Source organism: Vicia villosa, linkage group LG4, assembly GCF_029867415.1.
Source record: "Vicia villosa cultivar HV-30 ecotype Madison, WI linkage group LG4, Vvil1.0, whole genome shotgun sequence".
In the NCBI taxonomy this organism is placed as follows: Eukaryota; Viridiplantae; Streptophyta; class Magnoliopsida; order Fabales; family Fabaceae; genus Vicia; species Vicia villosa.
In genome coordinates, this window is record NC_081183.1 from 22,197,485 (window position 1) to 22,213,800 (window position 16,316).

The window sequence follows — 16,316 nt, forward strand, 5'->3', positions numbered from 1 at the left end:
CAACATGATGAACCGAAAAGTAGAATATACTCGTGAATATGGTTTGGAATACTACGAGGGTAGATATTACAGTGAGTTGAAAGATAATTACTACAAGTTGGAAGTCTCGGACTCGACATTTAGGTGTCCGTTCTGTCTCAACAAGGATTATTATTCTTTGACTGACCTTTCAAGACATGCTTCAAGAATTGTTGCTGACGTGCATGGTGAGACTGTGAAAGAAATTGGTAAACATTATGCCCTTGTAAGGTATCTTGACTCTAAAATTTCTGAAAATAAGTCAAATGTTGATGATACTCTTAAGTCACTTAATGAGAATGCTGCTGAAGATGAGTTGTTTGTTTGGCCTTGGATGGTAGTTATGGCAAACAATGTTACAAAATTTGACCCGAACTCTCGTAAGTATGTAGGAAAGAGTAGTAAGAAAATTAAGATGGAACTTATTGCTCAAGGGTTTAAGCCGCTGAAAGTTACAACATCGTGGAATATTAGAGGGCAAACAAAGTTTGTGATAGTTGAATTTGGAAATGAATGGGATGGTTTCGCCAATGCCATGTCGCTAGAGAGATGCTTTGAAGCAGAACATTGTGGCAAGAGAGATTACTTGGGTTCAAGGGAACGAGGAGATAAACTCTTTGGGTGGATGGGACGTAGAGATGACTATAACTCCAGTGACGTTGTTGGCAAACACCTTAGCGAAAAAGGATATTTGAAAACTATTTCCGGAAAAGAAGCTGAGGATAAAAGGAAAGCCTTGAAGCTTCAATCTAGTTTGGAAAACACTTTAACGCAAAAGAAGAAGGAATTGGAAGAAATAAAAACAAAGTATGACGAGATGGTTGATATTAAGCCAGTTGCGGAGGCATCCAAGAGAAAGGTTTCTGCTGAAGAGAATTGGAAAGCATCTAGGATTAAACTTGATGATGAAAGGAAAATGAAAGCAACTCAGTGGAATGATTATCAAGGGAATTCCAAGGTATGACTTGTAGATTGTTTAAGGTTAATGTTTCTTTTCAGGATGCAAACTTCATAGGCCATGATTTTGATATGTTTTTGATATATGTTGCATGCAGGAGATATTAGATGAAAATGATGAAAAACAATGGAAATTGTCCAAACAAAAGAAGGACTGTTAAACTTCAGCAGACCATAAATCAAAGTGAAAACCTAAGCAATGAGGGATGCAATGCAAGTCAGATGATTATTATTGTATGAGTAAAAGTTGTTTCTAACTCTTTGAAATATATTTGGTTGTTTATTTCTTCTCAAATTAATGCATCAAAATCTTTCAGTAGTATAAAAACCCTAGAAAAAGCTTTCAGTAGTATATAAAGTATAAACCCTTGAAACCTTAGATGCAACTTGCAAATGTAAGAAAAAGAATAGTCTTCTGACTCAAGTAAATATAATTAATGACTTCCAAATAAGGTTGACTTAGTGTCTATAGAGATATCGTATCGATTTGATACTGACAATTGTAGCATCGATTTTTTTTTGGAAATTTTGTTGAAATTTGGAAATGTTAGGTAACACACAAAGATGTACTAAAAGAAGTTTCTGATATGGTATTTTTGAACTTTTTATTTAATGTAAAACCAACAACCGACAATAGCATCTGAAATGAAAAATCATATTAATTTTAAATATGATAAAGCCATGAGAATTTGAATTCGAAGTTTAAAATGACACATACAAAATTTGATGGAACAATGTATATATTCAATTAAATTAGTAATTGTATCCTTGTGATGGACGAAAAAATTATCTTAATGAAGAATTAAAATAAAACTAAAATGTTGTGTAGAGTAAGTGTTTCGTTATAGAACTAATTGGTTGAAGAATTACAATTAACAATGATGGATTTGAATTTCGGATGCGGAAGAGGAGGATTTGACCAACAAGATTAACACTTATGCGAGAGCCATTGGATGTATCTTGGATATGTATCATATGTACTCATCCTTAAGGTAGTTTCCATACATTAATAGCAATCCAAACGAATGGTACTTCTTCAAAGTGGTTGGTCGATGGTCAATCTGATCGACCTGGAGTAGTTCCCCCAAGCTCTTGCCTTGTATGATAGTGAAAGAGTTTGTTGTATCCTTTTTAGTTTTCCTAAAAATCCAAGAGAAGGTGTTACTATTTCTTGGGAATCACGCTTTTAATGAGCCACATGCTTCAAATGTCTTTTCAGAGGTACTCTCATAATGACCTTCGGAAACTGAAGCACTTGAGTGGTTAATAGAGGTGATCTAAAGCATTTATATGGTTTATGTACTTATAGAAAGTAGTGTTTATAGAAAGTAGTGTTTATCAAAAGAAAATATGTAGGCTTATTGACGAAGCCTTTCTTCTTCTACTGGACCTTGTTTCTTCTTTAACTATTTTGTTTTTGCTTGAGAGGATAGTCTTGACAGAACTTTTCTGGATGTTGAGTGTTTTTTCTCGATCCTTGGTTTTCGAATGCCCCTCAATGGCTTTGAAATATAAGTTCTAAATCTTTTGATGGTTTCTCTGTCGCAACTGCATCCTTCGAGTTGGGCATATGTAAAAGTCTTTCAATATTGGTGTGAATAATTAAATAGGAAACCCTTTTTAACCCTTCTCTTCCATATCTTCAAAATTTAATATAGTTATGCGACTAAAGCACTAGGTCATGGTTTGATTCACTAGGTGTTAATTGTTCGTAATTTCAGGGCCTTTTAAGAGGTCTTGAATAATTTCAAAAATCAATTCTTCTTTGTTACCCCCACTCCGCTTGCAGGCTCATGAAACTGTCATGCATCATCGAGGACAGAGTGGCAACTAGATGCATTGAGTTATTTCCCAAGTATTAGAGCGAGGGTAATTTCCTAATGACGAATGAATTGTATGTCTACAAAGGAGAGAACCTATCTCAGAAGGATTTGTATCTAAAGAGGCAGCTAATGAGCTTTGTCAAGGATTTGGGTTATTCCAAAAGTATTATTCCTTGGGATCAAGCTTTATAGAAGTGATTGACACAAATCATCAACACCCTCCTATTGATGGAGGCTCTTGCCATGGAGAAAAGGAAGGTTATTTTTGGTAAGCCATTGATGCATTTGGCTTATTCGTCTGCCACTCGATTATTTATAATGTGCCTAGTTTGGCAATAATTTTCTACATATTCATTGAAAGATGAAAAGGCATTATGCCCTTCAAGAAGGAGAATCCAATCAACATGAACTGCAGCACGCCGTTAAACTGCTTATTGGCTGGTCAATGCTACTTCACCCACATGATACCTAGAAGTCGTGGCATGTGTCGAGCCCTCTAGGAATTTTGACATTTCAAATGATACCTATCAATCGTGGCATGTGATGAGTCCTCCGGCTCCTACACAATTGATAGGGTCAGGCCCCTGCCCTCTTAAAGAACATTAGGCATCTCCTTTAGAAGAAGATTGTTCCTAATTTTCCAATCTGATTGACATGCTCTTGAGGAAGAACTGACAACTTTGGCACGTTATACTCCGCATGCATCTACTGCTCTGGCCATTGGAGGGATAAGACGTTAGGTCGCTTTCTTGTCTGACCAAGGATGCAAAGAGAGAAAACGGCTAAAGAAAAGTGTTTGTAGCTTGATACTTCAGTGGATACATACCTGCAAGAAATACTGAAAGCCGATGCTTCTCTTGCTAGAGGTAGGTGGTACTTTACATGCCCTAAATCTTCCTAGATCTCTTGTCGACCAGGTAACTCTTTTGGTGAGCAGTGCAACAACGAAGGATAAATCTATAGCTTCTACTCATACTACTTTATTGTCTAATTAGGCGTGTCTTTATGCAATTCAAAGATATTTAGAGGCTCTACATCTTGAAAAATCCTATTTGGCTCAATGTTTAATCGAGTGATCCACTTCTAGTGTCGCGGTTATTTCAGAGTCCATTTAGAATGTCTTGCAGTTAGTGGATCATTTTCACTATCCTTTTCATATATTGGGAGATAGGATTTGGCCATTCTAGATACTCAACGATGGGAAGATCCTTTCCCTTCAGAGCTATTTTTTTTGTTGCAATGCATGTTGTAAAGTATAATTGAAATGAATTGAATATGGTGCTATTTTTACCTATTTACGGTGTATGTGTTCAATCCCGAGTACATTGCTCTAGGATCCCTGCAAACTTACAAGGTCTTCCCTCAAATTTTATAGGACGTCTCAAGGGTTGTTCCCGGCCAAAGGTCGATTCTTCTCCCCCCAAGTGAAAATCGAACCCGAGGTCGACGTGAGGCCAACCCACTGCAACCTCTAGAATGACTAGCTACTAGAGGGGTGGATCATTATTGTCGTTTTAGTGATTTTTCCACTTTCTTTGTATGTGTGCTTCATGCCATGGGGTTATGATTGTTGTTGTCGCACGCTCATGGAGTTTGCAACAATACCCGTGAGTCTTTATGTTGGGGCTTCGATCCATTCGGTTATACCCAAACTTGTCGCTACCTTAAATAATCACAAAGAAAATATATATTTCATAAATTTCATTATCTTTGTTAGTAATTCAGATTTCATTATACACTTATAAGAAAATTGATTATATCTTAAGCTCTTTCTCTCCTCTTTAGTCTTCTAGCCTCTAGCCTCTCTTTCTAGAATTGTGGTTTTTTTACGCACTAATAACTAAAATCCTCTTAAACTTAGGTTATGCTCCTAATTCAAACTTTTATCCCTGTTACTCCCTCTTCCCTTCCATTTCTCATAATTTCTACTATTTTCCCAAACCCTTTATTTTTCCATTAAAATAAATAAAGCTAATGAAATTCTATTATTTTAATTATTAAAATAAACTCTCATAATTTTAATTAAACTCTAGCATACTCTAATTACTCTCCACACTCTCATCTCCATTGTCCAAATAAATTCAATTATCACACATAATAATTACACTAAAATACAACTAAATCACAAATAATCAAATAAAATAATAACTCAAAAATTGGGATGTTACAACTTTGGCCTCGTCAGTCTTTGTATATACCTTCTCTAAGATTTTCCACGCTTTCTTCGATGACTCGCAATCACCAAGTTTTTCAAAATTATTCATATCAACGCATTGATGGATTAAAATCAACCCATTGAAATATTTCTTCTTTTCTTCCCTATGTGATATTCTTGCTCTTGAATATCACATTCAATAAGAGGATACACATCGTTCTTGATCACATCAAGAACGTCTTGGTAGTCAAACAACACCTTTATTTCTTGTACAATTTCTTGTAAGTCTTCGCATCAAGGATGGGTAAGTTTACATAGATTCTTTCATTGGCGACATAATTCAATTTTGCATACTAGATGTTTGATGGATCAAACTTTGTTCATGATTCTAAATGACTTGGAACCACAAGGTTTATGAATAATTGAGTGTGGAGAGAGTGAGAGAGAGAGAGAGAGAGAGAGAGAGAGAGAGAGAGAGTAAAAATATGCAATCTATTATTCATGAGATACCCCAAAGGTATTTATACAATAACACAAGATAAGGTACAATTATCAAACAAATAAAATTGAAAACTTACTTTCAGATGTAACCGCTTAATATATTATGTCAGCATGTTGCATTTAGCTACAGACTCAATATTTAACTAAAATATTTCAGGTGTAACCAGTTGACATATTTTGTCAACCGACTGCATTTTGCTACTTTAAGTTTTGTTTGACAAATTATAAGAGGTATAAGCGGTTGCACTATTATGTCAATGAATTATATGCAAGAGAATTAGTTTTTTCTCTAAACAGTATCTTTCAATCAGTGGAATATTAATGAATATTGTTGTTTAGATCAATATTTTAAAAACCAGACCAGAGGTTGAACCCACAAGACTTTCGGTTTCAGGTTTATTTGGTTCAATCGATTAAATTTACAGTCGAACCGTTTATTAAATAAATTGATAATATAAATTTAGTTATTTTATGTATAAGTCATATATTCATGTCCATACATTTATTTTAAATATTTTAAAAATCCATTACAAATTAAATACTAAGAGATCAATTATAGATATAATTACACAATATAATAGTACTTTTAAAGAAACACAATTATTATAACTTAGTGTTGATCTTTTTTTTATTAAGTGAATATATTTTAAGTATTAATATGCTAATAATTTTCAATTTTTTATAATAAAAAGTCTCAAGTTTCAATGACATACATTTCTTTGAACACGACAATTTTACAAAACTGACTTCAGTTCTTTGATTAGAATAATTTTAAGCGGTTTAATCCAATTTTTCTGATTTAACTCCTGTTTTAATCTACCTGCGATTTTACAAAACTAACCAGGCCGGAATCACCTCCGATTCCCGGTCCAATCAGTTGAACCAGACAGTTCGGTTCGGGTTTTAAAACATTAGTGTTCTGGACTGGGCCAAGACTATGCCCAAATCCCTTTGTGACCCACCTTTGGGTCTAGGATGTCTGTCTCTATCATGCTCGGCATGACCATCCTCGTAAACCATCTGACGATCAGCAGAGATGCTCCCCACGAAGCTCCACCCTTCCGAAGACCTCATTCTGTACGAGCAGGTTCTCCACCGAGGACCCCGCTCCTCGTAGGGCTCTTTCCGCATCGAACCATCCGAAGAATACGGAGACCACGTGGTCCCTAAAAGACCGCGTATCCCTTAAACTTCGGGGCGGTTAACTAGGACAGAGGGCACTCACGCACCTCCGATATTTCCGCTCAGGAAACCTGACAGTCTCCTATTTGGGCCTGGATGTCCAACCCAGTAGCGAGATCATTGCCCAGCGCTGGGGGCTATAAATACCCTCTTTTACTAGAGGGTCAGGTATTCGCTTCTTACTCACTTTTAGCTTGTACTTGCGCTCCTTTGCTCGTCTACTCACTTTGGCATCGGAGTACCTTGCAGGTACACCCCCTCCTCATTCCTTGAAGATCCAGTTCCGAGCAGCCAACGACGATTCTTCTGATCAGGTATGACCACTGCTGGATGACCCCGGTGTACAACTTCCTCACAAAGGACGAACTCCCGACCGACACGAAAGAAGCTTCCACGATCAAGAGACGATCCTGCTCATACACTATCGTCGAGAACAAATTATACCGACGAGGTTTCTCCATTTCTCTCCTCAAATGCGTCGACGCCTCGCAAGCGCTCGAGATACGTCAAGAGCTTCACGAGGGGATCAGTGGCCAGCATCTCGGCGGCCGATCACTGGCGAGAAAAGCCCTCATGGCTGGGTACTACTGGCCGACCATGCAGCAAGACGCCAAGGAGCATGTTCAGAAATGCGATAAGTGCCAACGTCATGCCGACATGCACTTAGCTCCCCTGAACGAACTTAAATCTCTATCATCGCCCTGGCCCTTCTCCACCTGGGGAATGGACCTCCTCGGACCATTCCCAGTCGGGTCTTACCAAAACAAGTATCTGGTAGTCGCCGTAGACTACTTCACTAAATAGATAGAAGCCAAAACGCTCGCCAAGATCACGTCCCAAAACGTACTCCGTTTTTATAAACGAAACATACTCGCTCGGTTCAGAGTACCACAAGCGATCATAATCGACAATGGTACCCAATTCACTGATAGGAAATTCCAAGAGTTTTTGGCCAAGCTCGGCACGAAACAACATTTCACTTCGGTTGAGCATCCCTAGACGAATGGGCAAGCCGAAGCAGCCAACCAGGTCATCCTCCAAGGATTGAAAAGGAGACTCGGCGAAGCTAAGAAAGCTTGGGTCGAAGAACTACACAGTGTACATTTAGGCATATAGAACGACGCCCCATTCAAGCACGGGCGAAACACCATTTAGGCTAACCTACGACACCGAAGCCGTGATTCCCGTGGAAATCCGAGAACCTTCTTGGCGGACCGAGTCGCCTCTTGAAGAAGAGCTCAACGACTAGGCTATGAGGGAAGAACTTGACATGGTCGAGGATATCCGTGCAGGGTCTTCCCTCCGAGAAGCAAAATTAAAACAACATATAGCTCTACGCCATAACGCCAAAGTTATCAAACGCGAATTCGAAGTCGGCGCTCTAGTCCTCCACAGAAACATGAAAGACTCGCGCGAGGGCAACTAGCCCCGAACTGGGAAGGCCCATACCGAGTTTACGATAAAACTGAGAATGGCGCCTATTACCTCGAGAACCTCCTCGGCGAAAAACTTGCTCGACCTTGGAACGCTGAAAACTCATACGCTACTACAGTTAGACACAACCTAACACTCCTCGGCCGCTCTTCTCGAACACGAGAGGAAGCCGGGCTTGGACTCGCGTCATAGTACAAACCGAGTGCTCCACGACAGCAACGGTCGGAACTCCCTGTCAAAGGGAAGGACCGACTACGCGGCGGATTCTACACCCAAACCCGCCGTGGCAGTACTTGCAAGGCAGAACCCCAGCTCGCGATGGGACCGTTCACGCCGCGAGCACTTGGCTCCGAATGCACTCTCGTGCCTGCTAATGGCGCACACCTGCTCTGCGCCCCCAGACCGTACATCACACGCCCGGAAAATTAACCTAGGGCGATCATAGTCAGTAACAAAATATTTCTAAGTATGATATCACTCGTCCCGATCACACACATGATCCGACCGCAAATTTCATGCAGCAATAAATATTAAACAATACTTGCAAAGACAAGAACATAATTAAAACCCGACCATACTTGCAAAAGCAAAATATTCGTAAGTGTTGGAATACCTCCCCGGAACAAACAGAAACCGGACCCAAAATCATGCAACAATAAAAATTCCAAAACACACAGGGATGAACAAGCATGAATGCGAAATAGTAAAGCATTAACTGCCGACCAAATTGGCCGGCGATATCCAAATATTACAACAAAATGACAGGCACGCAGGCCCTAAAAAACATCCGGGCATAACCCAACATACAAATTACAAAGGCACGCAGGCCGACAAAGAACAGGCACGCAGTCCCAGACTAAAGCTCCTCTTCACCACCAGTGGACTCAGGCACCAGCACCCCGTCCATAATCTTCGATGAAAGCTCGATGTTATCGACCTTCAGATCCGGGTTCAAAAGCTTCAGTTGATAAACTGCACAGTTGAACTAAGCTTCAGCCATCTCGGCAAGGTTCATCTTCATCCCGTCTATCTTCTCGACAAGGCCCTGGACTTCAGAGCAGCCACATCCGGAAACTCGTCAGCTGAGGGTGCCCATTCTAGATGATGATCGGCAAGCTTCTTCTTCTCCGCCGCAATCTCCCTGTCCTTCTGCTTCAGAGCCCCGTCGATTTTCTTCTTCAACTTCTCACGGTCGGCCTCCATGGTTTTTACCTTATCCTCGACAGTCTTCCTAGCCGCCTCCGCCTTCTTCAGAGCCTCGACAGAGACCGGGCCACCCCTAGCCAACACTTAGGCCATTCCCAAAACCCTCATCACAGCAGCACCATCACTCGCTAGCTGCTTGACGAGGGCGGGGGATCCCATCTCTTCCACCCGACAAGCTTCATCCGGGGAGGTTGACAGGGGAAACTTCTCAAAATAACCACCATCTTTGAAGCAAGGAGGAAGCACAAAGACACGACCGGACCCAAGGCTCGACGCCTCTTTACGAACCCCCTCAGGACGAGGCCTTTTTGGAGTCTTCTCTCCTTCCGCGAGTACCCGGGGCGAACCAGCCGAACCTGCATTGTCACCGGCACCCGCCGCCCAGGCCTTCTTCTCCCGAAGCTTTCTCGCATCTTGAGTTACCATCTTCAAGATCATATCCTCCTTCTCCGGCATAGCATCTGCAAAGGAAAGCAAAAAAGGTTAGCAAAAACACCAAAACAGAAGAGACAAAACAAAATAAATAACCTTAATACGACCTAACAGCGCACGAGTCTCCTCGGGAGTCCGGTAAGATAACAGGGCCTTAGTGTTGATAACCTTAATACGACCTAACAGCGCACGAGTCTCCTTCGGCACGCCATTTTCGTCCAGGAATGTATCCCCTTTCCTCATCAGCCACTGCGACATGGTGAAACCGTCTACATACTTGCAGAGCACCGAGTACGAGGCCGTGTCCTGCTCGTCCAGCTCCCCGTCTTCCCAAGCATAATTTTTAGGGGGGGTCGGGAAGTGGCCTTTCCACCAAAAGAGTGGGAATGCAGTACATAACTCCTTCACCACCTGCCTGTTTTCATCCCTCTCCAAGTTGTCGGTCTCGTCCCGCATCTCCATTATGTCAGACAAAGCATAATAGGTTGCCAGGCTGTGCGGACGGACGAGGAAATACCGATCCTTAAAACCCTTCACTGAGTCGGTATACATCCCAAAAAGCTTTCTGTCGGCGTTTCTAAAGGAGACCCAGCTATAGCGCCGGTCCGCCGTCTGTCTCTGGACGCGGAAGCAACAGTCAAACAATGTAGTCGTGGCACCAATGCCCAGGTAGTCGCACACAATCTCGAATGCCCGCATAAAGGCGAAGGCGTTGGGATGCAATTGAGATGGATCCAGAGCAAGAAACACCAACAAAGAAGTTTGGAAGACGGAGAAGGGCAAGCGAAAACCAAGCTCCTTGAACACGTGTTCATACATAGCAAAGCTATCTCCATCAAACCGGGAGCATATGCGCTCGTCTCGAGACGGGCACCTTACTTGATAGTTCAACTCCTCGCCGTCCCCCCGAACCTCGACCTCCGTATAAGCTCCGCCCAAAGATTCGGTGTATCGAGAGACGAACGACATAGGCTCGTCGGCTACCCAATCTAGGTCGACCGTGCATTCATAACTGAAGAGCGGCATTCGAGAAACTCCCCCCTCGGCATCCGAACCGGGTGAATCCTCATGGTCCTCCTCGAGATGTTGTTGCCTGCAGTAGTAGAGGTTCTATTAGTATAGAGGAAGCTGTTCCTAGCGGAAGTTCTATCGAAAAAAGGAAGGGACAAAATTGTTTGGAGTATCGACGTCAAAGGTGGTTACTCTGTAACTTCTCTTTTTCTTTTGACAGGTGGTTTTCATTTTCCTTATGGTCCTGTCAATCGTGATGATAAAGCTCTTTGTTAATTTGGAAAGCGACGATGCCTTTCAAAATTAAAGCGTTTTCTTGGATATATTTTCTTTATAGACTACCAACGAGAGACCTATTATGGATTAGGGGTATTGTCCCTTTCTCTAGTGATCCTAAATGTGTGTTAAGTTCATATGTGTTGGAGTCTCTGGCTCATTCTCTTTTAAATTGCAACATATCTTATTTGGTTTGGAAAGAGGTAGAGGTTTGGATTGGTTTATCAGTTAGATGGGGTGATAGCTTCAAAGGTGATTTTCTGAAGTGGTTTTCTTTTTGTAAGTCAAAGAAAGTGAAGCCTGGTAAAGAAGGTTGCATTTGGATGACAGTTAGTTGGAATTTTTGGATTATTATGAATGACATCATTTTTAGGAATGATCGTTGGAATTTTCTAGAAATTGTTTGGAGTGTAAAGCTAACGTTTTAGAGGTGGCCTTTCATAGGAGAAACTATTCACCCCAATTGAAATTTGTACGAGTTTAGCAAATATCGTTTGCTTTATTTGTCTTAAGTTTGAATTGGTCGGTAATCTTTTCATTTTATTGAGGTTTCTCGTTCCTTTTTATAATCGGGATTGAGTATCCTTTTGTCATACCCCAAATTTATCCTACCCTTATTCATCTGGCTTATAATTCACATACATACATCATTTAGTTCATAATCCAACTCATGCATTCATATCATTGGTATTAATCAGAGACTAGCAAGGGATAACTTTCATGGCAGAGGACTTCCTACCAAATGTGTGGATCTGAGGTGTAAACATGTGGCTCTATGTTCATTGAAGTCCTCCTGGATCAGGGTTCTCTCATTCTCAACTCAAGGCATTGGTTGAAAAGTGCAAGCTTGATGTTCATCTGATTATCCTGAATTAGGGTTTCTTGACCAAAGTCAACGCAGTTGACTTTTTGGTCGAATACATTGATCAAGAGTTGATTTTATGGAGAGAAGTGGCATGATGCTTGTGTGAAAGTGTTCAGTTGATTTCTATGGGTCAGAAGTGGATTAATCGGGAATTTCATTGAAATCGGAGGAAAATCAGAACAGTTGACTTTTGGGTCAAAATCGGAAGAATTATTCGAATATTGACTTTTGGTGGAAAATCGGTCAAGAAAAGTCGAGGAATGAATAAAATCGGGAGTTTGACAAAAGTTGCCAAAAATAGAAAATGACAAAAATGGAAGGTTTTCATACTTAGAAAAAATTTGGTACATTTCAAGTGTGATGATCAGTCAACTTCACAGCATAATTACACGTGGCAAATGACATTTTTTGGAAGAATTTCCAACATCAAAGTTGTTCCTCTCATGGAGGAGAACAACTTTGTAGTTGGATACTTTTTCATTTGAAGCTTGGTTAGAGAAGTATTGAAGCATGAAGTTGCTGAAAACTCATTCCATCTAAGTCACAATCCAAGTCATGGGCCAAGTCATGACCAGACATTTTATCAAGCATGTGGCGTGCCAAATTGCAAGCTGATTTCAGAGATGTACAAATGTGATGAAGACCCACACTTGGTATCATTCTATTCCTCTCCATGTTTCCTATCCACGAAGACAAGAACCATAGATTTTGATTGTGTTTAGAGCCAGATATAAGTCGTTAAAGTCAGGCCTTCGCAGAGTGACATGTTGACGTGTGCACAAGCCATAATTCAGGGCATGACGCAGTCATTCAATCAAACACGTGGTGTGTCGTTTCCAAAGCCAATTTCAGAGACGTGTAAGCATCCCATTGACTCAATCTTGGTATCAACATATTATCTTCCATGTCTCCTATCCAATGGTCTAAGAATTACACCATTTAGTTGTATGGTTATTGTCATACCCCAAAATTTGCCCTATCTTTTTAAACGACCAATTATTCTAAATAAGCCATATTACCAAGTTATTTTTATATGTTTATATATAACTTCTTCTTTTTTAATATACTATTTAAATTTATTCTAAAGGGGGTGTCTATTAAATTAGTGGGCTTAACATTTGGGGTGTCTATTAAATTAGTGGGCTTAACATTTAAATTGTTAAGCCCATTCTCTAAACCATTTTATTCAAAAGATGGGGGGTGTATTAAATTTTTATTTAGAAAAATCATTTGGATCCAATTAAACTCTAGGCCCATTAAAAATAATTAGAAATTTATCTAAATATTAATTAGTCATATACGTATTTAATTATTTAATATATGTTAGGGGCTGTATTTAATTTATGTTCATAACATTTCTAAATTAAAATGGTTATATGCATGTTAGTGAAACGTGGACTATTATTACTAATAAACTACTATTTAAGAAATAATTGTTACTATCCTCTTATGTTTATTATTATTATATAAAACAAACGTCATTACCAGTTTCTATTTGCAAAAGAAATTATAACGACTATTATTATTCCAATAATCTTAATATAATAATTAATTTTATTGTTGCTTAATTGTTATTATTGTAAGATACGGTAGATTATTATTAAAACATTTTTATTAGGGGTATATTTAAGGATAAGTGGTGGTCTTTGAAAATATATAATTATTAATATTATATTTATTTATTTTAGTGGAAAATTTTGACTAAGTCAATTAGCCTATTCATCTTCTTCTCCAAAAACGGCCGCGCCGCACACTATCATAAACCCTAAAAAAACTTGTAGCCCAAAATCCAGTTGAATCAATCACAACCAATTCCCAAATATAAAAATTACAATAAATCTGAATCAATAAAACATTAAATCGAATTCAGAAAAGGAAAAATATAATTGTTAAATCAAACCGAATATTACAAACAAAATCAATCTTCAATTCATAGTTAATATACAATCAAAACTAAATCAAATCTGAAATTACAAATCTGAAAAAAGTTATAACACGAATCAAAAGCCTTAAAATCTATTTCCTAATTTATCTAATTCCTAACCCTATAAGATTAAAACCTAAACCTACAAGAAAGGGACGGAAAATGAGACGGAGAGGGAAAGATCGAAAGCTTGCCGCGCCTCCCTTGTAATCGTACCTGAAACGAAAAAGGAGACCGAAAAAAAAAGAGAAAAATCAGAAGGAGACGGAGAGAGAAGTTAAAGCCTGTTGTGCCACCACCATTAGTACCTGAAACAAACAGGAAGCAGAATCAAATCGAGATCGGAGAGGAAAATCGTAAAGAATTTCTGGAAGAGGTAAGATCATGAACACTTAGCTTTGATCTTCGTTATTGCATGTTGTTGTTAGTGTTCATATTTGTACGATTAGGATTCTTTGATTTAGGTTAGGGTACATTATTTTCGGGTTAATACAAGGGTAGGGATTTGTGTTTGTTCTTGTTTCTTTCTATGTATTGTCGCGGATGGGAGAGAGGAAGAGGATGAAGTTCATAAAATGTTCATCCTTTGTTTTTGCGTTTTCTGGAAAAGAAGGGAGAGTGGGGAGACCGGGAAGAGAGATTGATGAAAATAAAAATGAAAATTGTAAAAATAAATTATTATTAAAACCCATCTCAAATGTGATTCTGACACGTGGCCACTTAAAGGCCACATGATTGGTCATATGTGCGGTACCCCATTAAGCTTACCATACTCCCTCACTTAAAAGAAATGCATGCAGACCGTTGATTAAACTACTCTAGATCTACGTCCCAGATCATGATTCTGTGGACCATGAGATCTGGATCACACGATCAGAACCCTGCGGCCTATCGTAGTAACGTACACCCACACGTACGGTGTTCAGCGGATTTTAGTAGCTATTGGGCCTAGCCTGCTTATATTAACACCCTAGGAATTTACTAGTCCTACATAAAATACACCCCCTATTTTTAATTAATATTTTTTTAATCTATATTCTTATATTAAATAAAGGGTTAAATATGTTTGTGGTCCTTATAAATATAGTGGTTTTCAACTTTAGTCCCTCTAAAATTTTCTTTCAAACAATGGTCCTTATAAAGTTTTCCATCCACAATTTTGGTCCCTGCCGTCAACTTTCATTAACGGAAGCTGACGTGGCATGCCACGTGGAAGACAGCTTGGCAAAAATTTGAAAACACTAGAAATTGCGGGGGTTTTAAACCTCCTCTAAACAAACCCATAAAATTTTAGGAACAAAGTTCTATCAGACATTTCACCAAATACTTTAGATGCAACATTTAAAATTACAACATTCACGTTTTCTACCGATTCAATTGTTTCAACAAACATTAATACACACATCCTCAACATAAAATCTGCCTCACACGCTTATTGAATATTTGTTTTGTCTTCAACAGTCTGAAAAGTTGTGAGCCTGAGTTTCTCATTGCTACTCCAGAGAGGCTCTTGGAGCTTATTTCAATGAAAGCAATTGATATTTCTCACGTTTCTATAGAAAGTGACATTCTTTATTATTCAAATTAGTTATTATGTAGATGCTCATTGTTTTTCTCTAAGCTTATTGACAGTTGTTAAATGACTTCGTGCATGCCTTGTTTATTTTCATGTTAAAACAAGTTCTATTTTGGAAAATTTGGTTAAATGAATTTTTGTGAATTAAGTTATAACTTTTGTTGTTTCAGTTATGTATTTAACTAGGCACTAACAAATATTTTTTCCCTGACAGAACCAAGACGTAACTGATGCAATTCAGAAGGTTGCAGCTGCCTATGATTGTAGGATTGTTGAGGGTGCTCTTAGCCACCAAATGAAGCAATTTGTGATTGATGCAAATAAGGTTGTGCTAAATCTAAATGTATCTAATCCGGATTAGAAGCTTGATGATGCAGAGTTTGAAGAGAATGAAGTTTACCTAATTGATATTGTAGCTAGCACTGAATTCCTCTTGAACAACCAATTGTATTCCTTCTTATTACCCATCTCACACAAACAAGATATGATTCATATTTTCCTGCTCCCAGCTCCATGTGAAAATCTTCTAGTTTGTTTGCATGATATGAAGCAACTTTAACCAATGCTTGATCTATTATTCTACTACTATGTTTGAATTTTACCAAATGATTTTATTTTCAGAACTTTCACAATTTCATCTTTCATAACCCTATGTTTAAATGTTTATAATATTTAAAAGCATACATGCTCATTATTCTTTTTCCATATCCACCCTTATACTATATTTTCATTTAGTGTTTATGGTCAATACTGCTATGGAAAATGCTTGCACGTAGCTATGCATTTTATTTGGATGTCAAGTTTTAAAAGCGTTTGTTATTACTATTATTCTTACAAAGCATTGATGTCCTATGTCAATTTTGGAGCAGCCAGAATCATAACTCAAACCTTCTATATATTTTGAGGAAGGATGTCAAGTGCAATAAATTGGTCAAGACTCTCAAATCCATGGGTTG

The 16,316-nt window shown here is 38.8% G+C and overlaps 1 protein-coding gene and 1 long non-coding RNA gene across 2 annotated transcripts; one reads left to right on the plus strand and one right to left on the minus strand.

Annotated features, from left to right (window-relative positions):
- Positions 1–4: 4 nt before the first annotated feature.
- On the plus strand, positions 5–1,136 carry LOC131596878 (factor of DNA methylation 4-like). Its single transcript, XM_058869614.1, has 2 exons — positions 5–976; positions 1,074–1,136. Exons 1-2 carry the CDS (start codon positions 5–7, stop codon positions 1,134–1,136), a joined length of 1,035 nt encoding a protein of 344 aa, XP_058725597.1.
- A 12,630-nt stretch (positions 1,137–13,766) lies between these two features.
- Positions 13,767–14,429, minus strand: LOC131598964 (uncharacterized). Its single transcript, XR_009282465.1, has 2 exons — positions 14,093–14,429; positions 13,767–14,000 (listed from the first exon to the last, which is right to left on the minus strand). It is a non-coding gene; the product is annotated as an uncharacterized LOC131598964 (long non-coding RNA).
- Positions 14,430–16,316: the final 1,887 nt, after the last annotated feature.